This window comes from Scyliorhinus torazame, chromosome 4, assembly GCF_047496885.1.
Source record: "Scyliorhinus torazame isolate Kashiwa2021f chromosome 4, sScyTor2.1, whole genome shotgun sequence".
In the NCBI taxonomy this organism is placed as follows: Eukaryota; Metazoa; Chordata; class Chondrichthyes; order Carcharhiniformes; family Scyliorhinidae; genus Scyliorhinus; species Scyliorhinus torazame.
The window spans coordinates 118,355,530-118,382,353 of NC_092710.1; the positions used below are offsets into that span (position 1 = coordinate 118,355,530).

The 26,824-nt window shown below is 45.2% G+C and overlaps 1 protein-coding gene across 1 annotated transcript; it reads left to right on the forward strand.

The window, feature by feature from the left end:
• Positions 1–1,706: 1,706 nt before the first annotated feature.
• On the forward strand, positions 1,707–26,824 carry LOC140411628 (serine/threonine-protein kinase PDIK1L-like). Its single transcript, XM_072500681.1, has 3 exons — positions 1,707–2,426; positions 17,034–17,250; positions 26,369–26,824. The coding sequence occupies exons 1-3, from the start codon at positions 1,881–1,883 to the stop codon at positions 26,608–26,610; spliced, it is 1,005 nt and encodes a 334-aa protein (XP_072356782.1). The 5' UTR covers positions 1,707–1,880; the 3' UTR covers positions 26,611–26,824.

The following is a 26,824-nucleotide window of genomic DNA, read 5'->3' on the forward strand; positions in this document are numbered from 1 at the left end:
GGCGTGCTGAAAAATATAGTTGTAAGTCGCCCCAATGCTACACCCTCACCGAGGTTATGGGCGGAATAGGCTTGTCTTCCCTTAAGCCCAGCAATTGCTTGTGGTCAGTCACTATGTCAAACCGTCGACCGTACACATACTGGTCAAATTTCTTTATACCGAATATAACCACTAAGCCCTCCTTCGCATAGGCATAGTTACATTCTGCTTCAGAGATGGTCCTTGAGGCAAACACGAGAGGGTGTTCCGAGCCATCTACCAATTTGTGGGATACAATTGCTCCTATATGGGCAGCACGGTGGCACAGTGGTTAGTACTGCTGCCTCATGGCACCGAGGACCCAGTTATCATAGAATTATTTATCATAGAATTTACAGTGCAGAAGGAGGCCATTCGGCCCATCGAGTCTGGAGCGGCTCTTGGAAAGAGCACCCAACCCAAGGTCCACACCTCCACCCTATCCCCAGAACCCAACCCAACACTTAAGGGCAATTTTGGACACTAAGGGCAATTCTAACATGGCCAATCCACCTAACCTGCACATCTTTGGACTGTGGGAGGAAACCGGAGCACCCGGAGGAAACCCACACACACACGGGGAGGATGTGCAGACTCCGCACAGACAGTGACCCAAGCCGGAATCGAACCTGGGACCCTGGAGCTGTGAAGCAATTGTGCTATCCACAATGCTACCGTGCTGCCCAGTTCGATCCTGGCCCTGAGTTTGCACATTCTCCCTGGTGTGGAATTTGCATATTCACCCTGTGTCTGCATGGGTCTCACCCCCATAACCCAAAGATGTGCAAGGTAGGTGGATTAGCCATGGTAAATTGCCCCTTAATTGGAAAAAAATAATTGGGTACTCTAAATTTATTTTTAAAAAACAGCTCCTATACCCTAAGGAGACTCGTCACATGTCAACCCTATTGGTTTCCCCAGATCAAAATGCACCAAGAGGTTTGAAGACTGCAATGCTTGCTTCGCAACTCGGAAGACTTCTTTTGGAGGTTCTTTCCTTTGCCACCACTGATTCTTCTTTAATAATAGGTGTAATGGTGATAATGCTGTGGCTAGATTGAAATAAACCTTCCATAGTAATTGACCATACCAAGAAAGGACTTCGCTGTCGAGTGCCCACTGGAATGCTTGATGCCTTCTGTCACTGGTAGTCACTGCAGGTTACGATCGACATCTGGAAGAACATTTTAATTTAGTTAGGAAGGCATCTTTTTGTTCCAGTGGAATTTGATGATTATTTTGGCATCTTTTCAGTTTAACTGGTCCTTCCATCTAAGTGATGCCCTCAAAAGGAATATTTGATGCTCCTTGTTTAATGACCTCGTGACAAAAAAGGTCATTCCTATTGGTCCATCGAAAAGGCTTTCAGTTTATTGATACATTCTGGTTACCCTAATGTTGTGGCTCTGTCTTTAGTATTAAATAATCTTTGAATTGGTTCCCAACCAATCAGAAATGAGATAGTAATATTAGACTAGGCTTGCACTGCAATAGAAGGCAATGAGAATCAGGTGAAGCCATTTTAAAATTAGGGAAGGGTTCATTGAAATGCATGTTGGAGACTGATAGGAACCTAAAGTAGGGGAAAGGGTAAAATAGCTTTAAAAGTCCATTGAATGCAGTGGATGTTATGCTCAGTGTTATTAGGTGGATTCTCATCTGAAGTCTTAACCTACAGTTGTTTCAGAATCACTAAGATATCAGGGCTGACGGGAGGTTTAATACTACCCCCTATATTTCCCTTCCCTATGATAAACTCTTGGCTACTGGCGAAGCTTATGAAGCAAAGCTGTTGGGTTTTCAGGAGATCTGAGTGATCCTTCTTCCAGCCCAGGCAAATCTCAGTGGCATTCAGGTCTGAGATGGCAAAACCATTTAAGTACGAGATCCTCCGGGAGCTTGGCCGAGGCAGTTACGGGACCGTCTACGAAGCGAGGTTCAAGAAGGCTGGAGTGAGTGTTGCAATGAAGAAAGTGTTGTGTGACTCCCCTGAAGCCTCAGAATTAGCTCTACAGGAATTATGGACACTGAGCAGTATGAAGAAGAGGCACCCGAATGTGATCTGGTTGGGGGAGTGCATCCTCCAGAGGGACCAGATCTTCCAGAAGATCAGCAAGAAATCTACAGAATCGGAGAGCCACTTGCTCCTGATTGAGACTTGCCTGAAGGGGAAGTGTTGCTTCAATCTTCAGTCTTCTCACTTTCTGTGGTTTGTGATGGAGTTCTGTGATGGAGGGGATATGAATGACTACTTGCTGAGCAGAGGCCCTGACTGCAGGCTAAACAGGACCTTCATGCAGCAGTTGAGTGCTGCTGTGGTGTTCCTGCACCTGAATCAGATCATCCATCGAGATCTAAAGCCAGACAATGTCCTCATCGCCAACACCCAAAGGGGAGCTGTTTTGAAGGTGAGGGTTGAGTTTATTCTTGTTCCCTGCAGGAGATTTAAAAACACTGCACTTAGATTGTTATCTTTCTTGACCTTCGAGTGTCCCCATTTCACAGCCAATGAGTGATTATAGAAAATGTAGCAACCAACTTGTGAACAGTAATGTGATAATGACTGAATAATCTGAATTTCTGGTGTTAAATGATAAATATTGGCCAGAACATGAGGAAGGACTCTTCCTCTTCCAACAATGTGGTGGTATCTTTCACATCCACCTGAGAGGGGTAGTCAGCTGCTTGATGGTGTGGTGTTTCACTAGCTCTGTGACAGTGCAGTCCTCCTCAATGGGATTGTGCTTCTCACACTCGTATGGGGTTTGAACCGACGATCATCTTGACCAATTTCCAAACCAGTAGATACCCTGCTTCCTGTGGGATTTACTTTTGTCTTCGAGAACTCAGCAGTGTGAGAGGCAGGGAGACTATAAAGAAGACTGGAAGGGCGATAGTGATTCCATAATTAAGGGACAGATCTGTTTTTGAAGAAGCAAATCCCGGAGTTGCCCTACAGTCAAAATCTAGGGAGGCATAGGCAGCATGGTAGAATTGTGGATGGCACAATTGCTTCACAGCTCCATGGTCCCAGGTTCGATTCCCGGTTTGGGTCACTGTCTGTGTGGAGTTTGCACGTTCTCCCCATGTGTGCGTGGGTTTCCGCCGGGTGCTCTGGTTTCCTCCCACAGTCCAAAGATGTGCAGGTTAGGTGGATTGGCCATGATAAATGGCACTTTGTGTCCAAAAGACCACTTTGTGGCCTGCCTTACACCGCGTGGGCCCGCTGTGTGGCTCCGCCATGTCGGCTGGGGGGGGGGTGTGGCCTGCCTTACACCGCGCGGGCCCGCTGTGTGGCTTCGCCATGCCGGCGGGGGGCGGGCTAAATCGCTGTCTTTGAAAGCAGACCAAGGCAGGCCAGCAGCACAGTTCGCTTCCCGTAACAGCCTCCCCGAACAGGCGCCGGAATGTGGCGACTAGGGAATTTTCACAGTAACTTCATTTGAAGCCTACTCGTGACAATAAGCGATTTTCATTTTCATATAGACCATCAATTAAATGCCTTTACTTTGGTCAGGAACAGGAGGGTGTGGCTGCGAGTCCGGCAAGTCGAGGGATCCAAGAGGTACGGATGCAGGAGCCTCAGCCCTTGAACTTGTCCAACAGGTTTGAGATTCTTTCTCCCTATGTGGACGGGGACTGTGGGGAAAATGAGCAAACTGACCACAGCACTGTGCTACAGGGAGCCATTCAACTGGGGGGAGAGAAAAGAAATGTCGTCGTAATCTGGTGTAGTATAGTTGGGGGCATTGACATTGTTCTCTGTGACCCAAGATCGAGAATCCCAAAGGTTGTGTTGCCTGCCTGGATATCTCATCTGGGCTGCAGAGGAACTTGGAGTGGGAGGGTAATGATCCAGTTGTCGTGGTTCACGTAAATACCAACGACATCGGTAGAACAAGGACCGAGGTGAGACTTCCGGGTGCGGCGATGACCAGCTAAGTCGCATGTTTCGGCACCTCCCGTTGAAACGGACTTTTGGGCTCTTATTAAGAGCCCCAACTGCATTTTTTAATGGCCAAAATCATTGTGCGGTGAAATAGGAGGGAATCCCCCCCCCCCCCCCCCCCCCCCCGTATAAATATGGATAAAGGAGAGGATAGCGGCCAGATTGCAGTGGATCCACTGGAGCAGCGGCAAGGAAGGGAAGCTCGAAGCAAGATGGCGTTGGAAGGTGGCTGTTCGGTATGGGGCCCGGAGCAACAAGAGTTCCTGCGGCGCTGTGTGGAAGAGCTGAAGAAGGAGGTGTTGGCCCCGATGCTACAGGCGATTGAAGGGCTAAAGGAGGTGCAGAGGACCCAGGAGTTGGAGCTTCGGGTCGTGAAGGCAAAGGCTGCGGAGAATGAGTATGAAATACAGGGCCTGGTGGTAAAGACAGACGCACGAGGCACTGCATAAATAGTGTGTGGAGAGGTTGGAAGCCCTGGAGAATAACTCGAGGAGGAAGAATTTAAGAGTCTTGGGTCTTCCCGAAGGCAGAGAGGGGGCGGACGTCGGGGCATATGTGAGCACGATGCTTCACTCGCTAATGGGATCGGAGGCCCCGACGGGCCCTTTGGAGGTGGAGGGAGCTTACCGAGTTCTGGCGCGAAGACCAAAGGCAGGAGAAATACCTCGATCCATAGTGGTGAGGTTTCACTGCTACAAAGACAGCGAGATGCTTCTAAGATGGGCGAAGAAAACTCTGAGCTGCAGGTGGGAGAACGCGGTGATCCGCGTGTACCAGGATTGGAGTGCGGAGGTGGCGAGAAGGAGGGCGAGTTTCAACCGGGCCAAGGCGGTGCTCCACAAAAAGGTTAAATTTGGAATGTTGCAGCCGGCGAGACTGTGGGTGGGTCACATATACCAAGGGAAGCACCACTACTTTGAGACGGCAGAAGAGGCGTGGACATTCATTGTGGACGAGAGGCTGGAATAGTCTGGCGAGAGAAAAAGCTTCTGTAATAAAGTGGTGGGGTGATTATGTGGGACGGGGAAGGGTGGGGGGGGGGAGAAATTCTTTCAATTTTTCAATTTTTCAATTTTGTAACTTTTCTCTTTTCCCCTGGGTGGGGGGAAGAGTATGGGGAACTGTGGGCGCCGGTGGGAACGAAAGGGGAAGGAGAAGGGAATTGCGCCATCAGGGGCGGGGTGGTCGGGACGGGAGAGCACCGCCGGTGGGATATACGGGTACGTGGGAACCGGGTCAGGAACTGGGTTAAAAAAGGGGATGGCTAGTCGACATGGGGGGGGGGGGGAGGGGGGGAAAGAGCCCCCCAACCCGGCTGATCACGTGGAACGTGAGAGGGCTGAATGGGCCGATTTAAAAGGGCACGGGTACTCGCACACCTAAAGAAATTAAAGGCAGATGTGGTCATGTTGCAGGAGACGCACTTGAAACTGGCAGATCAGGTCAGACTACGTAAAGGATGGGTGGGGCAGATGTTCCATTCGGGGTGGCTATTTTAGTGGGGAAACGGGTACAGTTTGAGGCAAAGACCATAGTGGCGGATAGTGGGGTAGATATGTGATAGTGAGTGGCAGATTGCAAGGGGAGGCGGTGGTTCTGGTGAACGTATACGCCCCAAACTGGGATGATGCAAACTTCATGAAGCGCATGCTGGGGCGTATCCCGGACCTGGAGGTGGGAAAGCTGGTAATGGGGGGAGACTTCAATACGGTGCTTGATCCAGGGCTGGACCGGTCTAGGTCTAAGACCGGGAGGAGGCCGGCAGCGGCCAAGGTGCTTAAGGACTTCATGGAGCAGATGGGAGGAGTAGACCCCTGGAGATTTATTAGGCCTAGGAGTAAGGAGTTTTCATTTTTCTCCCATGTCCACCAGGTGTATTCACGGATAGACCTTTTTGTCCTGGGAAGAGCACTGATTCCGAAGGTGACAGGGTCGGAGTACATGGCCATAGCCATTTCGGACCACGCTCCACATTGGGTAGTTCTGGAGGTAGGAGAGGAAAAGGAGCAGCACCCACTCTGAAGATTGGATATGAGGTTGTTGGCGGATGAAGGGGTATGTTTAAGGGTGAGTGGGTGTATCAAAAGCTACCTGGAGCTTAATGATAACGGAGAGGTCCAGGTGAGAGTGGTCTGGGAGGTGCTGAAGGAGGTGGTCAGAGGGGAACTGATATCCATAAGGACCCATAAAGGGAAGCAAGAGAGCAAAGATAGGGAGCGACTGTTGAGAGAACTTCTGAGGGTAGACAGGCAATATGCAGAGGCTCCGGAGGAGGGACTGTACAGGGAAAGACCAAGGCTACATATGGAATTTGACCTGCTGACCACGGGCAAGGCAGAAGCACAGTGGAGGAGGGCACAGGGAGTACAATGAGTATGGAGAGAAGGCGAGCCGGTTACTGGCCCAACAACTGAGGAAGAGGGGAGCGGCGAGGGAGATAGGTGGGGTGAGGGATGAGGAAGGTGAGATGGAACGGGGAGCGGAGAGGGTGAACGGGGTGTTTAAGGCATTCTACGAGAGGCTGTATAAGGCTCAGCCCCCGGAAGGGAAGGAGGGAATGATGCATTTCCTAGATCGGCTGGAATTCTCCAAGGTGGAGGAGCAGGAGAGGACGGGACTGGGAGCACGGATTGAGGTGGAGGAGGTGGTAAAGGGGATTGGGAGCAGACGGGCGGGGAAGGCCCCGGGACCGGATGGGTTCCCGGTGGAATTTTATAGGAAATACATGGACCTACTGGCCCCGCTTTTGAGAACCTTTAATGAGGCCAGGGAAAGGGGAAGTTGCCCCCGACTATGTCTGAGGCGACGATATCGTTACTCTTAAAGAAGGAAAAAGACCCGCTGCAGTGCGGGTCTTACTGGCCTATTTCCCTCCTGAACGTGGATGCTAAGCTCCTGGCCAAGGTGATGGCGACAAGGATAGAGGATTGTGTCCTGGGGTGATCCACGAGGATCAAACTTCGTTCGTTAAGGGGAGACAGCTGAACACTAATATACGGAGGCTGCTAGGGGTGATGATGATGATGCCCCCGCCGAAGGGGGAGACTGAGATAGTGGTGGCGATGGACGCTGAGAAAGCATTTGACAGAGTGGAGTGGGACTACTTATGGGAAGTGTTGAGGAGATTTGGTTTTGGAGAGGGGTTTATTGGATGGGTACAGCTGCTATATAGGGCCCCGGTGGCAAGTGTGATCACGCAGAGGTCCGACTACTTCCGTCTATATAGAGGGACAAGACAGGGGTGTCCCCTGTCCCCGATACTGTTTGCGTTGGCAATTGAGCCGCTGGCCATAGCACTGAGGGGCTCTAGGAAGTGGAGGGGAGTACTCGGGGAGGAGAAGAGCACCGGGTATCTTTGTATGCAGATGATCTATTGCTGTATGTTGCGGACCCAGTGGAGGGGATGCCTGAGATAATGCGGACACTCGGGGAGTTTGGGGAATTTTCGGGGTACAAATTGAATATGGGGAAGTGAGTTGTTCGTGCTGCATCCGGGGGAGCAGAGCAGGGGAATAGATGAGTTACCGCTGAGGAGGGTAATAAGAGATTTCCGGTACTTAAGGATCCAGATAGCCAGGAGCTGGGGAACCCTACATAGGCTCAATTTAACACGATTGGTGGAACAGATGGAGGAGGACTTCAAGAGATGGGACATGGTGTCCCTGTCACTGGTGGGTAGGGTGCAGGCGGTCAAAATGGTAGTCCTCCCGAGATTTCTTTTTGTGTTCCAGTGCCTCCCGGTGATGGTTACGAGGGCTTTTTTCAAAAAAATTGAGAAGAGTGTTATGAGCTTTGTGTGGGCCGGGAAGACCCCGAGAGTGAGGAGGGTTTTTTTGCAGCGTAGCAGGGATAGGGGGGGACTGGCACTGCCAAGCTTAAGTGATTATTATTGGGCCGCCAATATCTCAATGGTGTGTAAGTGGATGGGAGAAGGGGAGGGAGCGGCGTGGAAGAGACTGGAAATGGCGTCCTGTAAAGGAACCAGCCTACAAGCACTGGCGACGGCGCCGCTGCCGTTCTCCCCGAAGAAATACACCACAAGTCCAGTGGTGGTGGCAACGCTGAAAATCTGGGGGCAGTGGAGACGGCATAAGGGAATGGCGGGTGCCTCGGTGCGGTCCCCGATAAGGAATAATCATAGGTTTGTCCCGGGGAGAATAGATGGGGGATTTAGAACATGGCAGAGAGCAGGGATTGTGCAACTGAGGGATCTGTTCCTAGACGGGACGTTTGCGAGTCTGGGAGCGCTGACGGAAAAATAGGGGTTGCCCCAGGGGAATGCATTTCGCTATATGCAACTGAGGGCTTTTGCGAGGCAACAGGTGAGGGAATTTCCGCAGCTCCCGACGCAGGAGATTCAGGATAGAGTGATTTCGGGGACATGGGTGGGGGAGGGTAGGGTGTCAGATATATACAGGGAAATGAGAGACGAGGGGGAGATCATGGTGGATGAGCTGAAGGGAAAATGGGAAGAAGAGCTGGGGGAAGAGATCGAAGAGGGGCTGTGGGCGGATGCCCTACGCAGGGTAAACTCTTCGTCCTCGTGTGCCAGGCTTAGCCTGATACAATTCAAGGTCTTGCACAGGGCGCACATGACCGTAGCAAGGCTCAGTAAATTTTTCGGGGTAGAGGATAGGTGCGGGAGATGCGCGAGAAGCCCAGCGAACCACACCCACATGTTTTGGTCATGCTCTGCACTGCATGGGTTCTGGGTGGGGGTGGCATATGTGCTTTCGAAGGTGGTGGGGGTCCGGGTCGAGCCAAGCTGGGGGTTGGCTATATTCGGGGTTGCAGAAGAGCCGGGAGTGCAGGAGGTGAGACAGGCTGATGTTTTGGCCTTTGCGTCCCTAGTAGCCCGGCAAAGGATATTGTTAATGTGGAAGGAAGCTAAACCCCCGGGCGTGGAGGCCTGGATAAACGACATGGCAGGGTTTATGAAACTGGAACGGATAAAGTTCGCACTAAGAGGTTCGGCTCAAGGGTTCACCAGGCGGTGGCAACCGTTCCTTGACTATCTCGCAGAACGATAAAGGAACTGGGAAAGTAGCAGCAGCAACCCAGGGGGGGGAGAGGGGGGGAGGGGGGGGGGGCTCGGGTGGGTCCTCAGGGGTGTTTTTGTATGGATATTTTTACTTGGATATGTATATTGGCTTGTTTGACTTTATTTGGGAGAGTTAATATTTTGTTATGGCAGTTGCCATTTAGTTTATATATTATGTATTTATTTGTTAAAAACGGTCACTATTATTTATATTGTTTTATTGTTGTAAAAAGGGAAACCATTTTTGTACTGTTTTGTTTGGCCGAAAAAAAAATTTGAATAAAATATATATTTTTTTAAAAAGGACCGAGGTTCTGCTAAGAACAGCTAGGAGCTAAATTAAAAAGCATAACCAAAAAGGTAGTAATCTCTGGGTTACTACCTGAGCCACAAGCTAATTGAGACGGTCATTAAGATTAAGAGGTAAATGTGTGGCTCCAAGATTGGTGTGGGAGAAATGGGTTTGAATTCATGGGACGTTAGCACCAGTACTTGGGAAGAGGGGGCCTGTTCCGATGGGATGGTCTTCATTTGAATCATTCTGGGACCAGAGTCCTGGCGAATCGTATAACTAGGGCTGTAGATGGGGCTTTAAACTAAGTAAGTGAGGGGGGGGTGGGGTTTAGTTGTATGGAGAATTAGAAAATCAAAGTTAAAGGAGAGGGTAGAAGTGCAGGTTAATGATGAGAACTTTAAACTAGTTAAAGGGGCTGAGGGCTCAGGAGAGGTTAGTAAAATTTCCAGACCACATAATAGAGCCGAGTATAGAAGGTGCAGGAATCTAACCTCCGGCAGAGCAAAAAAGGTGAGCAGGGAGGTGATCAATGCAGGACTGAGGGTGTTGTACCTAAATGCGCGCAGTATATGGATCAAGGTAAATTAGCTTATTGTGCACATTGAAACTGGCCAGTAATTTGTTGTGGGCATCACAGAGACGTGGCTGCAAGGGGATCAGGGCTGGAATCTAAATATCCAAGGATATGTGTCCTATCAAAAGAATAGGCAGATGGGCTAAGGGGATGGGTTGCATTGTTCGGAAGGAATGAAGTTAAATCGATAGCGAGAAGCAACATAGGTTCAGAAAGCATAGAATCTGTGTGGGTAATGTTGAGGAATCGCAAAGGTAAAAAGATCCTGATGGGAGTTATGTACAGGCCCCCTAGTCAGGATGTGGGGCAGAAAATAAAAATGGCATCTAAAGACAATATTACACTAATTATGGGGGACTTCAATATGCAGCTGGACTGGGATAGTCAGATTGGTAGTGGATCCCAAGGAAAGGAATTTGTGGAATGTCTTAAGATTTTTTTTTTTTGGAGCGGCTAGTGACAGAGCCTACTAGGGAACAGGCAATTCTGGATTGGAAGATGTGTAAGATTAGGGAACTTGAGGTGAAGGAACCCTTGGTGGGAGGCACGACCACAATATGATAGAATTTACCCTGCAATTTGAGCGGGAGAAGCTGGAATCGGATGTAACGGTATTACAATTAAATAAGGGTAACTACAAAGACATGAGGGAGGAGCTGGCCAGAGTTGATTGGAAGGGGAGCCTAGCAGGGAAGATAGTGGAACAGCAATGGCAGGAGTTTTTAGGGGGTTATTCGGGAGGCACAACAGAAATTCTTCCCAAGGAGGAGGAAACATGCTAAGAGGAGGACCAGGCATCCATGGATGACGAGGAATGTCAAGGACAGCACAAAAACAAAAAAGAAAAAGAAGACAAAATGGTGAGGATTAGTGGGAAGCCAGAGGATTGAGAAGCCTTTAAAAGCGAGCAGAGGACCACTGAAAAAGCAATAAGGGGGGAGAAGATGAAATGAGTGTAAGCTAGCTAGTAATATAAAAGAAGATGGGAAGAGTTTTTTTTCAATATAAAAGGTAGGAGATGGGCAAAAATAGATATTGGACCACTGGAAAACGTGGCTGGAGATGTAATAATAGGAAACAAAGAAATGGCAGAGGAACTGAATAGTTGCTTTGCACCAGTCTTCATGGTGGATGACAGCAGTGGGATGCCAGAGCTCCAGGAGAATCAGGGGGCAGAGGTGAGTGCAGTGGTCATCACTATGAGAAGGTTCTGGGGAAACTGAAAGGTCTGAAGGTGGATAATTCACCTGGACCGGATGGACTACATCATAGATTGTCATAGAATTTACAGTACAGAAGGAGGCCATTCGGCCCATCGAGTCTGCACCGGCTCTTGGAAAGAGCACCCAACCCAAGGTCAACACCTCCGCCCTATCCCCATAACTCAGTAACCCCACCCAACACTAAGGGGAATTTTGGACACTAAGGGCAATTTATCATGGCCAATCCACCTAACCTGCACATCTTTGGACTGTGTGAGGAAACCAGAGCACCCGGAGGAAACCCACACAGAAACGGGGAGGATGTGCAGACTCCGCACAGACAGTGACCCAAGCCGGAATCGAACCTGGGACCCTGGAGCTGTGAAGCAATTGTGCTATCCACAATGCTACCGTGCTGCCCAGGATTCTAAAAGAGATAGCTGAGGAGATTGTGGAGGCATTGGTGGAGATCTTTCAGAAATCACTGGTGGCAGGGAGAGGTCCCAGAGGACTGGAAAGTGGCTAATGTAACACCCCTATCTAAAAGCGAGGGAGGCAGAGGATGGGAAATTATAGGCCGGTTAGCCTGACTTTGGTCATTGGTAGGATTTTAGAGTCCATTATTAAAGATAAGATTGCAGAGTACTTGGAAGTGCATGATAAAATAGGACTGAGTCAGCACGGCTTCGTCAAGGGGCGGTAGTGTCAGACAAATCTTGAGAGTTCTTTGTGGAGATAACAAAGAAGTTAGAGGAAGGAGAGCCAGTGGGTGTGGTTTATTTAGATTTCCAGAAGATTTTGACAAGGTGCCGCATAGGAGACTGTTAAATAAGAAGGGCCCATGGTGTTAAGGGTAAGATCCTGGCATGGATAGGCAGAAGTCAGTGGGGATAAAGGGTTCTTTTCAGGATGGCAGTTGGTGACTAGTGATGTGCCTCGGGGGGCGGTGCTGGGACCACAACTTTTCACAATATACATAAATGATCTGGAGGAAGGAACTGAAGGCACTGTTGCTAAGTTTGTAGATGATACAAAGATATGTAGAGGGACAGATAGTATTAAGGAAGCAAAGAGGGCTGCAGAAGGACTTGGACAGGCGAGAAGAGTGGGCAAATAAGTGGCAGATGGAATACAATGTGGAGAAGTGACGTTATGTACTTTGGAAGGAGGAATGGAGGCATAGACTATTTTCTAAATGGAAAAATGCTTAGGAAAGCAGAAGCACAAAGGGACTTGGGAGTCCTTGTTCACGATTTTCTTAAGGTTAATGTGCAGGTTCAGTCGGCAGTTAGGAAGGCAAATGCAATGTTAGCATTCATGTCGAGAGGGCTAGAATTCAAGACCAGGGATGTACTTCTGAGGCTATATAAGGCTCTGGTCAGACCCCATTTGGAATATTATGAGCAGTATTGGGCCTTGTATCTAAGGAAGGATGTGCTGGCCTTGGAAAGAGCCCTGAGGAAGTTCACAAGAATGAGCCCTGGAATGAAGAGCTTGTCATATGAGGAACAGTTGTGTACTTGTTGGAGTTTAGAAAGATCTTATTGAGGCCTGGATAGAGTGGATGTGGACAGGATGTTTCCACTTGTAGGAAAATCTGGAACCAGAGGACACAACCTCTGACTAAAGGGACGATCCTTTAAAACTGAGATGAAGAGGTCATTCTTCAGCCAGAGGGTGGTGAATCTGTGGAATTCTTTGCTGCAGAAGGTTGTGAAGGCCAAATCACAGTGTCATTAAGATGGATAGATAGGTTCCTGATTAATGAGGGGATCAGGGGTTATGGGGAGAAAACAGGAGAATGGGGATTAAAAAATATTAGCCATGGTTGAATGGCAGAGCAGACCCGATGAGCCAAGTGGCCTAATTCTACTCATGTCTTATGGTCTTATAATTAGTGGGAAGGATGCAGAAGATCAAATTTGGGGGTACAGAATTTTGAAGTATATTTAAATATAGACTGGGATAGCAGTGTGAAGGGAAAGCGTTCCTAGTGTGTGTTCACTACAATTTTACACAGTATGTTTCCACTCCAATAAGGAAAGCAGGCTCTTGTGAATGAGATGGGCCAAGTTGATAAAATGTCAGCAAGAGAATACTTAGGGGACTGTGGGATCATTGGATCAAAATGTTTCGGGCTGTCTATGGAGAAGGACCAAGAACAACCCCGAGTAAGAATAATTCATTAGGGGAAAGCAAACTGATCTGGCTGAATAAATTGGATGCCAGAAGGTTGGTAGGCGAAACTGTAGCTAACAATGGGCTACCTTCAAAGAAAGAGTTTGGATGCAGTCGAGCTATGTTCTCTAGAAAGGGAAAGATTGGACAGAGCTTCCTGGATTACCGAGATATAGAAATTTAAGATTATCTTTTACAGACATGTAAAAGGATTAACACCAATTGGGGATCAAGAAGGGATTTCTACATGGAAGCGGTGGGGGTGGTGGCTGAGGTATTAAATTAATATTTTGCATCTGTCTTTAACCATTGGAAGGAGATGCTGCCCAGGCTATAGTGAAAGATGAGGTATTTCTGACACTAGAAGCAGTGGATAGGCTATGATAAGACCGAGGACGGTTGGGATGTATTCAAGGATACTGAAAGAAGTGAGTGGAGATTGCACAGGCACTGCCTGTAATTTTCCAGACCCCGGGGTGGTGCCAGAGGACTGGAGAATTCGACATCACACAGTTGTACGAACAATAGTGTAGAAGATAAACCCAGCAACTTCAGGCCAATCGGTGAAACTTCTTGAAACAATAGGACACAATTGATAGTCACATGGGCAAGTGCAACTTACATGGGCAAGTGCAGCTTAATAAAGGAAAGCCAGCATTGTTAAATATCATTTTCCGTTCAGAATTCTACATTGTTGGAGTTTTGAAGAGGTTGATGAAGGCAATGCTGTTGATGTTGTGTACATGGACTTTGAAAAGGCATTTGACATAGTGCCACACAACAGACTCGTGAGCAGAGTTATAGCTCATGAAATAAAAGGGACAGTAGCGATTATGGAATAGTTGTAACATGGATTAAAGTTAGCTAAGTGACAATTGATGTTTTTCGGGCTGGAGGAAGGTTTGTAATCCCGTTCCCCAGGGATCTGTGTTCAAACCCTCTTCTCTTCCTGATATATTAATGACCTATACCTTGATGATGTACTGGCACAATTCCAAAATTTGTGGATGATACCAGTTGGAAGCATTGGACTGGGAAAAGTACAGTGTAGAACTTCAGAAAGTGGTGTGGGCGGCCAAGTGGCGGAAAGTTTGATGTGGAAGTGATTTCATGTTGGTAAGAAGAACCAAGACAATTTTAAATGAAGGGTATAATTTTAAATCTAGTGTTGAGGGATCTGGTGTTTGTACATACATTATGGAAAGTGACACAACGGGTTGAGAGAGTGATTTTTAAAAAAAACATAAGTATTCTGTGATCTATTAACAGGGGCATGGTGTACAAGAGCAAATGACCTTGTGTTGAACTTGTAGAGACACTAGTTCAACCTTGGCTGGAGTATTCAGTCCAGTTCTGGATGCTGGACTGTAAGACGGATAGGAAGATGCTGACAGAAAATATTCACAAGAACGGCTCCATGGATGAGGAACTTCAGTTATGGAGAGAAATTAGGATTGTTTTCTTTGGCAAAAGAAGGCAGGGACAAGATTTGAAAAGAGCTATCCAAAATCATGAGGTGTCTGGACTGAGTAGATGGGGAGAAACCGTTCTTGCTCATGAGGATCAAGAATGATTTAAAGCAATTGGTAAAAGAAAAGTAGCGAGTAGTTAAGGTTTGGAATGCTCTGCTTGAGTGTTTAGTCGAAGCATTGAAACTAGAATTAAACTGTTTATCAAGAATGGCCAGTGTTATGGGGCAAGGTGGGAGAATGACACTCTGACTCTATCACTCGATCTTCTGACCCTGTCACATTATCCAATTGGGTCTCAGCATTACTGATTTTATTGAAGTTTCCCATTAGTCTGAGGCCTCTGATTCCTGTGGCGCGTTTACCCTGTATAAAATACCTTGGCCCTGTGAAACAAACTCTGTTAAATTGCTCCCATCATCTGAAGTCTGGAATTATGCCTATAGACATGTCCTTAGCACTTCAATTCTTCTCAACAGTAACTACAGACCTACCCTATTGTTCTGGTCGGCCTCCTCTTCCTTTCTTTGAAATAATTCATTAACGTGAACTATTGAAAAATAACTTGCATCCTGATTCCCACTCCAGCACTAATTACACCAGATTTTATAGTCATTCCAAATTAAGGCTTGGCCTCAATTAGAGTATTGTATTCCATTCCGGGCACCGAATGTGGAGGCATTCGAGAGGGTGCAGAAAATAAATCTGGGGATGAAGAACTTTACGTAGAAAGATTTGAAAATCAGGAGCTGTTTTCCTTGGAGACAGTTGAGAGGAGGTGTGATGACACTTTACAAAATCATGAGGGGAGGGGGTTCTGGACAGAGTAAATAGGGAGAAACTGTTCCTGTTGGTGGAATGAGCAAGAACCAGAGTGCACCAACTTTTAAATGATTCATGACATGGGGAAAATATGGGTGTGATTTGATTGTCGCTTTTAAGGGAGAATTGGATAATTGTTTGAAAACAAAATTTGTAGGTCTAGGAGTAAAATGTGGGAGAGAGCTGGTACAGACATCATAATAATAATCTCTTTATTGTCACAAGTATGAAGTTACAGTGAAAAGCCCCTAGTCGCCACATTCTGGCGCCTGTTAGGGTATGCTGGTGTGGGAATTGAACCCGTGCTGCTGGCCTTGTTCTGCATCACAAACCAGCTGTCTAGCCCACTGAGCTAAACAAGCCCATGATGGATTGAAATGGCCTCCTGTCCTGCAACCATTCTATTCTCTTTTTTTTCTCTCTCTGCTGAACATCTTCAGTTGTTTTTTGTTTCTAAATGGATGTTAACCTTTTTGGCTGGTATTTCCAGTGTGCACCCACTGTTGAATTGTGTTTCTGCATGATTGATATCTTTATCAGGGAATAGGGAACTGAATTATTCCACATTTATAAAAAAAATGCTGGAGTTTTTCCAGCATTTTCTGCTTGCTCGCTGATTCCAGCATCTAGAGTGTTTTGTTATTTAGCTGAAGAACTGATAGACCGGAGTTAGAGATTTTTTAAATCTAAATTTTGAGTATCCAATTCTTTTTTTTCCCCAATTAAGGGGCAATTTAGCTTGGCCAATTCACCTACCCTGCACATAACTGATTGTGGGGGTGAGACCCTGGCAGACACTGGGAGAATGGGCTAACTCCAGTGGCCCGGGGCTGGGATTGAACCGGGGTCCCCGGCACCAGTACTAACCACTGTGCCACCCCTGACCAGAGTTAGAGATGATATTTGAACTTGTGAATGGATGGGATGTCTCCTAGATTTTCAACCACTAAAATGAGAGGATTTGAATTGAAGAGATTTAGGGGACATAACTGGAGAAACGTTTTTTTAAAAATAAATGATAATTCTGTGGCTGTGACCAGCACTAGTGGCGTTAATGATGTCACACGTGAGAAGGGAACTGAACAACTGCATGGGATTAGCACTGCTACCCTACATGATGGACAGCAGCATGGATTGGTAGGCCAAATGCTGGTTATGTGTTGTAGTTGGATGTCCAGGTAGTTTGCTTCACGTGTTCAAAAGCAGGAGTAGCTTAACCCACGACCTCCTAATTGAATTTCCGATTTTATAAAGTCCAACTAAAGACAAGAGGAATGAATCCCTCCGTTCTCTTTTGAACTATTCAAACACTAATAGTTCTCTCTGACTCCTATCTCCAACTCTTCGTACTGGGGCAGTCGTTTACTCCTGTACAAATTCGATTTATATTAAAAAAAAATGTTCAATATATTTTTCTTTTGCCTAGGAGCAGAATTACCTCGCGAATATGGAGTCAGTGACCTCTGTTCACCTCTTGCATTCCAGGTGGCTGATTTTGGTTTAAGTAAGATTTGCCAGGGAAGAGGCAGTATGAATCGACGGCAGATGTCGACGGTGTGTGGCTCTGACTTCTATATGGCACCAGAGCTCTGGGAGGGGCAGTACTCAGCCAAAGTTGACATTTTTGCCCTTGGTATTATGTTCTGGGCCATGATCGAGAGAATCACCTTTCGAGACATCGAGGTCAAGAAAGAGCTTTTAGGTGAGCGGATATCTATTTGAGGAGTTGGGGATGTTAGTGTTGGTAGTTAGCAGGAAATGTTAAATCTCTCAACAAGGCCTTGCTTGGACTACTGTCTTTTCATCTCTACAAGTTTGACCTTTTTAGTCCAACTGAAAGTGATGGACAGAAGTCAATTTCCCCCACTCTTGAGTATAACTCCTTCCTAGGTCCCAACAATGGACCTTGGAATGAACACCAACTAGTGTCATTGGCATAATAAGACATCCCAAGGCACTTCAGAAGCATTAACAAACACATGTTGAGCCATATAAGGAGACGTTGTGAGAAATATGTTAAAGGAAGGGGAGAGAGAGGAGGGGGGGGGAACAGAGTACTATGAGCGTGGGTGGGGTAGTCATTGGCATCTGAAGGCATGGCCACCAATGGTGCAGTGATTTTAAAATTGGGAATGTTAAAATAAGAGGATTGCCAAGAGGCTGGAATTGGAAAGTGCAGATTTCATGGAGGGTGTAGGGTTAGGGGAGTGACAGATGTGGAGAGGCAAGGCCATGGATGAATTTGAACACCAGGATTCATAGCTGGTAGTCAAGGTAAGTCAACAAGCATAGGGATGATGGGGTGAATGGGGCTAAGTTTGAGTTGGGTCATGGGCAGCAGGGCTTTGGGTAACCTCCAGTTTACAGAGGATGAATGTAGGTGGCTGGCCAGGAGCGTGGGCGAACAAGTCAAATCTCAAGATGAGCAAAGAATTGGATGAAGGGTCTAATGTTAGAGGTTGAAGTAATTGATCTTGGAGATGGAGCAGATAGCTAAACAGAAGCTTATCTTTGTCAAATATTATTACGAATGTTCTCTTTCAGCCTCCATCCATGGGGAGAAGGATGGAGTTGGTGGACTAGGGTACAGAGTGAGGAAGATGGAATCTTCTCTATTTAACTGGAGGAAATTTCTGCTTACCAAGTACATGATGATGGACAAGCAATCTGGCAATTTAGTGATAGCTGAGGGGTTGAAAGAAATGCCAGTAGTGGAAGTAGAATTGGATGTCAACACCTTGCATGATGGAATGTGATGTTGTGTTTTCACTTCAAGTAGATCTTTCCACTCAGTATGGTGGCTCTAAGCAAGAGGCATTTGTAGATTTGGGGCACTTTCTTGAACAGTGACCCACATCAACTGAGACTGGCCAACTCCTCACTACATTCATCAAATGGACCGCCTCCCAGCCCATGTAACTGCTTTGAATCCATGGCCAGAAGACACAAGTGATCACAAAGCCCATGCCGGCTCATTGGTAGAGCTAGAAAATTAGTCCTGCTCTTTCCCCATAGCCTTGTGATTTTTTTCATTTTCCCCTCTGCCTGTCACTTTTTTCCTAGTGATGCTTATGATACTGTGCGTGAAGGGGCATGTTCTGGCAGAAATTCATGATTGCACATCTGCTGGATTATATGGACTATCACCAATCTCTTTACATTTAAAAAATCCCATCATACTTATTGAATCAGTGTGTAGGGAAGTTAATGAATGATTTTGACTTTTGGAAGAGTTGGGGACTTGAGTTGCAGGTGAGATGCCTATGTTGTTTTCGAACTTGCAGTTTGTTTATATATTTTTTAATTTAGAGTGCCCAATTTTTTTCCAATTGGGGGCAATTTAGCATGGCCAATCCACCTACCCTGCACATCTTTAGGTTGTGGGGGTAAAATCCGTGCAGACACTGGGAGAATGTGCAAACTCCACACAGACAGTGACCCCGGGCCGGGATTGAACCCGGATCCTCGGCGCCTTAGGCAGCTGTGCTAATCACTGTGCCACCGTGCCACCCATAGTTTATTTTTAAATGGATCTGTAGTTGTCTCTATAATAGACCATAACTTCTAAGATTTATGTCTTTAGGATTCCTCTGTGGATACAGACGTTGCCCAAGTAACCTTTGTTTCTGTAATTTATCTAGCTCTAGTCTCTTTCACTGACCTGCATTGTTTACGGGTCTCTGCAATAATAGAGGCTTTAAATTAAAATGCCCTTTCAGACATGCATTGTGTGTCTGTGAGGCAATGGTTTTTCGCTGGCTACTGACTTGTGGCTGAGGTGCTCAAAGATTTTTCGAAACATTTGTCCCTGAATGGTCTGATCCACCTTCTCCCAAAGCCATACTGATTTTTGGTTGCCTCTCCCGTCTCCTATCTCTTTCTTCAAAGGCCAATCAATGTTGCTTTTCACCCTCCTGCTTTGCCAGAGGGTGAAAAGAATCTCAAACTATACCTTTTGAAGGACATGACAAATCAAGAATAATTGGGCATGAAAATATTTTAGACGGGAGATTTACTTTTAAAAAGACTTTAATCACTGAAAGAAATGGATCACTTTCTCTAGAAATAATGTCCCATGTTCAGTTCAAAGTAATTTGCCGACTCTCTATAATATGGCCTACAACTAGATGCTGAGGTTTTTTATAGATTTCCCATTGCAGTAGTCACTTTATAAAAAATGTTTTTAAAATTATTATAATTTTCTGTCCTCTCTCAAATTCAATAAATTGTCTGTAAAATCAGTGTCAATTGACCACTTGCTAACACCCCACCCAGGTCCATTCCAGTTAAATTAGTAAAAAGGACAGTTTCTATAAAACAACCCATCCTTTTATACCAGTTGTACACCCAGGCAGCAAGTTCAAAATCTGCCCCTTGAGTATTTCCAAATTAACAATTATCATAGAATTTACAGTGCAAAAGGAGGCCATTTGGCTCATCAAGTCTGTACTGGCTCTTGGAAAGAGCACCCAATAACCCAGCTTAACCCTTTTGGACACAAACGCCAATCCACCTAACCTGCACATCTTTGGACTGTGGCGGAAACTGGAGCACTGGAGGAAACCCACACACACACTGGGGGAAAAGTGCAAACTCCACACAGTCACCCGAGGCCAGAATTGAACCTGGGACCCTGGAGCTGTGAGGCGGCTGTGCTAACCACTGTGCTGGGGTCCAACGTATTGTTGTTCAATGAATACCAAATGTGAACTTCACAATGTTAACTTCATGAATTAAGTAGAATTTTTAAATGCTTGTTACACACAGGTGATTGTCATGTGAGAGTACCTTTAAGAAATGGGTGTTTACTACTGCAGTGATGTCAGTGGGTGGGGCTGGGCTGCCTGTCAGCTTTTTACTTTCGTTTTAGGCTTTCGTTAAAAGGACAGCTTAAGAATTACTTAGTGTTGTATTCTTTGGGGGTTGTATTTGAATTTTGGTTGCTAAGATGTTCACTATGTTTTAAAAAGGTTACCTTGAGTTCACAGAATAAACATTGTTTTGCTTTAAAAATTACTTTTCCATTTCTGCTGTACCACACCTGTAGAGTGGGCTGTGTGCTCCCCATGCCACAATCTATTAGAAGTTGTCAGGTGAACTCCATGATACACTTTGGGCTTCTCTAAACCCTGTCCCATAACAAATTGGGGGCTTGAGGGGGATAAAAGTCTATTTATCGGATTGGCTTTGTGAACTTAAAGACAGTGAGGGGTGAGCATATTGTGGGTTGCTTTTCAGGTGTGATATTTTATTTTAAGTAGGGAGTGTGTTGTGGACAATGAGGCTCTGAAGTTTTTGGGGGTGGAGACGGTCACATGCAGTACCTTAAGGACAGAGACTAAAAGCAGACTGTTAGATTTGGCAAAAACATTGCAGTTAACATTACCTGACAACATGCAAAAAGATGAGGTCATTATGGCAGTGGCTAAGCATTTAAAGTTGCCTGAGATACAGTTTAACTCATTGGAAATGGCAAAAGTTCAGTTACAAATTAAACAAATGGAACATGAGAGAGAATTAAAGCAGCTTGAATACGGAAGAGAGAAAGAGGAAAAAAGAGAGAGAAGAAAGAAAAAGGGATATACATGGCCCTAGTAGAACAAAAAGAAAGAAAAAGGGATATACAGATCCGGGAAAAAGATAGAGAGAGAGTTTGAACTTCAGAAAATGGCCATGAAACATGACAGTCAGTTAAAATTGGCAGGCGTAAAGGGAAACGTACAGTTGGATGATCGTGATGAGGATAGTGAGAAAGAGCATCAAAGGCTTGGTGGGAATCTATTTAAATATGTCCAAGCATTGCCAAAGTTTGACGAGAAGGAGGTAGAAGCCTTTTCAGTTCATTTGAGAAGGTAGCTAAAATGAAATGGCCACAGGACATGTGGGTACTACTGATTCAAACCAAGCTGGTAGGTAGGGCTAGTGAAGTGTTTGCGTCACTACTGGAGGAGGTATCTGGGACGTATTAGGAGGTAAAAAAATCCACCTTGGGTGCATATGAACTAGTGCCTGAAGCCTACAGACAAAGGTTTAGAAATTTAAGGAAGGAATTTGGTCAAACATACATGGAGTTTGAAAGGCTCAGAGTAATTTTGATAGGTGGATAAGGGCTTTGAAAATAGACCAAACGTAAGAAGCTCTCGGAGAAATTATAATTTTGGAGCAGTTTAAAAATTCAATTCCTGATGTAGTGAGAACTCGTGTGGAAGAACCAAGGGTTAAAACTGTGAGATTAGCAGCAGAAATGGCAGATGATTATGAATGAATTCATAAATTGAAGCTCGGTTTCCGACATCTGTTTCAGCCTGTGAGGGATAGAAACTGGGGACATGAGAAAAAAGTGGTAAAGGTGATCTGATGGGAGATAATAAGGCGAGTGTACCTCAGATTTTAAAAAAATCCAGGAGGGTGGAAAACAAATGAAGTTTCAAACATTTTCACTGTAATAAACTAGGCCATGTAAAGTCAGTGTTGGTGGTTGAAGAAAAGCACTGGGAAGGTTGATGTGGTAAAACAGGATAAGACAGTGGGGTTTGTTAAAGTGGTAAAGGAAAGCCCAAGTGAAGCGAAGGAGGTGCAAAAGATTGTACAGCCTGATCAAGAGGTGATTGATAAGAAGGTGCCAGATCTCTTTCAAGAATTTACTTGTGTGGGTAAAGTTTACTCGCGTGTATCAGGAGGAGCAGGTAAAGAAGTCACAATTTTAGAGATATGGGAGCTAATCAATCTTTAATGGTAGGAGATGAGGAGTTGTGTAGTTTGGGAGGAATGTTGCCAGAAAAGGTGGTAATATGTGGAATTCAGGGTGAGAGAAGTAGTGTTCCATTATATAAGGTAAGGTTGGAAAGTCCAGTGAAGAGTGAAGAGTGGTGAAGTGGTAGTAGGAGTAATAGAGAAACTATCTTGTCCAGGAATACAGTTTATCTTTGGTATTGATATAGCTGGATCGCAGATGGGAGTGATCCCTACTGTGGTTGATAAGCCAGCGGAAAATCAGACAACTGAAGTGTTGAAGGACGAATATCCTGGGATTTTTCCAGATTGTGTAGTAACAAGGTCGCAAAGTCACAGGTAAGACTAGGAGAAATCAAGAGTGAAGATGACATTGAAGTGCAATTATCAGAAACTATTTTTGATCAGATGGTTGAACGACAATAGGTGGAGGATGAGGCGGATATCTTTAGTTCAGGAAAATTGGAGGATTTACAACAGAAAGATGTAGAAATAAAACGTCAGAAAGCATACACTGAAGATGAATCTGAGTGAATACCAGAGTGTTATTACCGTAAAAGTGATGTCTTGATGAGAAAATGGAGACCTTTACATATGCAAGCGGATGAAAAGTGTGCAGAAGTTCATCCACTAGTATTGCCGGTAGGGTATAGAAAGGGGGTGTTGTGAGTTGCACATGAGGTACCAGTGGGAGGTCATTTGGGAATGAGGAAAGCTCAAGCTAAAATCCCAAAACATTTTTATTGGCCTGGACTACATAAAGATGTAGTTACATTTTGTCAATCATGTCCCACATGTCAAGTGATAGGGAAACCTCAAGCAGTGATAAAACCAGCGCCCTTAATACTCATTCCAGCATTTGAGGAATCTTTTACAAGGGTCCTAATTGTTTGCATTGGACCACTTCCTAAAACCACCCAGGACATAATATTACAGCTAAAAAGATTGTGGAGGAGTTACTTAAATTCATTACTAGATATGGACTACCCACAGAAATACAAGAGAACCACTTAAATTGATTGATTAAGGAAAAATTGGTGAGTGGGAAATCGGATATTGCATTAAGTGTCAAATTTTAGGGAACAATTAAATAGAGCAGGTGAATTGGCTAGACAACATTTTAAAAGTTGCACAGAATGTGATAACCGGTAGTGGACAACAAATCCAAGTTCGTAGTTTTGCCAGTGGAGATAAAGTTTTCTTATTGTTACCAGTGGTAGGTGAACCTTTAAAAGCAAGGTTTTGTGGATCTTATCAGATTGAAAGGAAATTAGGTGAGGTGAATTATGTGGTTAAAAACACCAGATAGAAGGAAAACTCACCGTGTGTGTCATGTGAATATGCTTAAAAAGTACACTTTGTAAGGGAAGGAGAGAAAAAAGAGGAGGTTTTAATGATTCTAACTCAAAGTGACGAGCCAAATCCAGATGACTGTGAATTTGACATACCTCAAATTAAATTGGAAAACGAGGATGTTCTTAAAAATTGGGATAAATTGTTGAGTTACCTTCCAAAGGAAAAATGGACTAACCTTAAAGAGTTATTGATATCAGAGTTATTGATATCATATGGGCAAGTTTGTAGAGATAAATTGGGAAGTACTAAAATGGCTATACATGATGTAGATGTGGGAAATGCTGTTCCAATCAAACAACATCCATATAGACTTAACCCTTTAAAATTGGCACAGGTTAACAAAGAGATTGAGAGTATGCTTAAAAATGGCATAATTGAAGTGGGTTGCAGCCAATGGAGCTCACCCATAGTGATGGTACCTAAACCAGACTGTACCCAACGATTGTGTGTGGTCTATAGAAAGGTTAATGCAGTTACAAGAACGGACTCTTATCCTATCCCACGTTTGGAGGATTGCATTGAGAAAGTGGGACAATCGGCTTTTATTTCTAAACTGGATTTACTTAAAGGTTACTGGCAGGTACCTTTATCTGAAAGGGCGAATGAGATTTCAGCTTTTGTGACGCCAGATGGTGTATACCAATTTAAAGTTATGCCATTTGGCATGAAAAACGCACCAGCCACATTTCACCGGTTAACTGAGAAAGTCGTTTCAGGATCACCCCAATTGTGCGGTGTACATCGATGATCTGGTAATTTTCAGCCAGACATGGACAGAACATTTGAAACATCTGATGGAGTTATTCGATTGACTTCAGGAGGTGGGTTTGGTCATAAACCTAGGCAAAAGTGAATTTGGAAAAGCCCAAGCCACTTTCCTTGGCCATACAATTGGACAGGGTCGAATGATCGCACGGGATGTGAAACCAACAGAGGAGTTTTCAATACCCTCGAGACGCAGGGAAATAATGCAATTTCTTGGCATGAGTGGATTTGACCAAACACACTGCAAAAGTTTTGTAGTGTGATTGCTCCACTGATGGACTTGCTGAAGAAACGTCAAATTTCAGTGGACAGCGGACTTTCAACAGGCATTTGACGGCCTAAAAGCGGTGATAACCAATGCTCATGAGTTGGAGAATTACAAGGGACTCTGTGATCAGGTTGAACTAAAGTATCTGACTTTAAAGAGAAATGCCGAGGTGTAGAGAAATGGACGGATCGTGCAGAGACCTTCTTCAAAGAGACTGTTAATCAGGAAGGATTTCAGTTGGAGGAAGAACAAATGGACTGTATTATTGTACCTGTTTGCGTGTGTTGTCTTTTTTGAAACAAAAAAGTATATTTACTGTGTGCATTTCTTAAAGGATAGTGAAAAGGTGAATAATGAAACCATCTTGAAGTTGATGGTTTATTTTTTGTTCTTGGGAGGGGGAGTGGCGGGGCGGGGGGGGGGGGGGGGAGGTGTCATGTGAGAGTACCTTTTTAAGAAATGGGTGTTTACTACTGCAGTGATGTCTGTGGGTGGAGCTGGGCTGTCTGTCAGCGTTTTACTTTCGTTTTAGGCTGCTGCAGGGTGTGTTTTAGTTTCGTTTTCAGGCTGGATAGCTGCATTCACAGCCAGAAGGTGTGTGAATCTCTCTGTAATATAAAGAATGTAACTCGATCCTTTGGTGATTTCAAATGAATAATTGCTCTTAGTAGTGAATTTAACCTGAAGTGCTGCTGCTGAAAGTTTTTTTTTTTAAAGTCTTCTGGATGTTAGAAGGACAGCTTAAGAATTACTTTGTGTTGTATTCTTTGGGGGTTGTATTTGAATTAATAGTTGCCAAGATAGTCACTGTTTTAAAAAGGTTAACTTGAGTTCATAGAATAAACATTGTTTTGTTTTAAAAAATACTTTTCCATTTCTGCTGTACCACACCTGTCGAGTGGGCCGTGTGCTCCCCATACCACAGTAAATGTTGTGGGTCAGGTGAACTCCATGATACACTTTGGGGTTCTCTAAACCCTGTCCCATAACATATAATGTCAAAACCAATAATTAAGTCCACTGCACTAACCTTTCTTTGCCTTGCAGCAAAATGTGAAATATCCTAATTTCACAAAGAGGGGGAGGGGATTCATCCATTAAATCAGCAAGGCATCTCTCTGTACACTACAACTCTGGTTATTCATGAAGGCCCCGCCTTCTCAACCTTGCCCCTTACCTGAGATTTGATGCTCCTCCGGTTAAACCACATCCAGACAGCTTCCCCCTCAAAGGGGAAAACTGCCAGGGTGGCATGTGGCGCAGTGGTTAGCACTGGGACTGCGACGCTGAGGACCTGGGTTCGAATCCCAGCCCTGGGTCACTGTCTGTGTGGAGTTTGCACATTCTCCCCATGTCTGTGTGGGTTTCACCCCCACAACCCAGATGTGCAGGTTGGGTGGATTGGCCATACTAAATTGCCCCTTTAATAGGGGGGAAAAAAATAATTGGGTACTCAATCAAGGGGAAAACTGCCTATGGTCATCTGGGACTATGGTGACTTTATCTGCACGCTGGTGTCATTCCTCCCTCCATTCTGCCTGGTATTTTCTTTCCTGATGTCTCACCTTCTCTTGTGCTGACGTAACCTTTTCTGATGGTCATACTACCTCAGTTTCTAGGAAGAGGATAAGTTGATTTAGGTCGAAGGGGCGTTGGATGGTATCATTCTAATCTGGAATATTTGGCATTACTTTTGCAGGTATATATTTTTCTAAAGGACGTGAGTTAGTCCCTGTGGGCAAAGCATTGGTGGAGAATCCCAGTCTGGAGCTTCAAATTCCTATGAAGAGTAAAGGGGTTATGAACAACTATATCCAGAAACTTCTAAGAGGCATGATGGCCTTTAACCCTCAAGAACGGCCAGATGCCTTAAGCCTACAGGCGCAAGTTGAGAAAGTTATGTTCCCAGGAGCGAAGCGAGGTGGTCCAACAAGGTTGTAGTGATTGCCACAACCTTCTCCGTGCTGTTTTACTAGAAGATTGGACATTAAGACAAAAGACAAATTTGGCACTAGCCTTGCTTTTAGATGATGCAGAATTATGTTGGATATGAGGCTTTGGGCCTTGTTCTTGTGGTCCATCTTGACTTGAAGTGCAAGTGTTCAGCACAGATTGATTTGTGACTCAAATGAAACTTGCCAAATTTTTATGAGAA

Excerpts from the sequence above, each read along its gene's own strand:
- LOC140411628 (XM_072500681.1), top strand. The coding sequence starts at position 1,881 with ATGGCAAAACCATTTAAGTACGAGATCCTCCGGGAGCTTGGCCGAGGC. Across the intron at positions 2,427-17,033 it reads AAAGGGGAGCTGTTTTGAAG|GTGGCTGATTTTGGTTTAAG; the intron begins GTGAGGGTTGAG and ends CTTGCATTCCAG. Across the intron at positions 17,251-26,368 it reads GGTCAAGAAAGAGCTTTTAG|GTATATATTTTTCTAAAGGA; the intron begins GTGAGCGGATAT and ends TTACTTTTGCAG.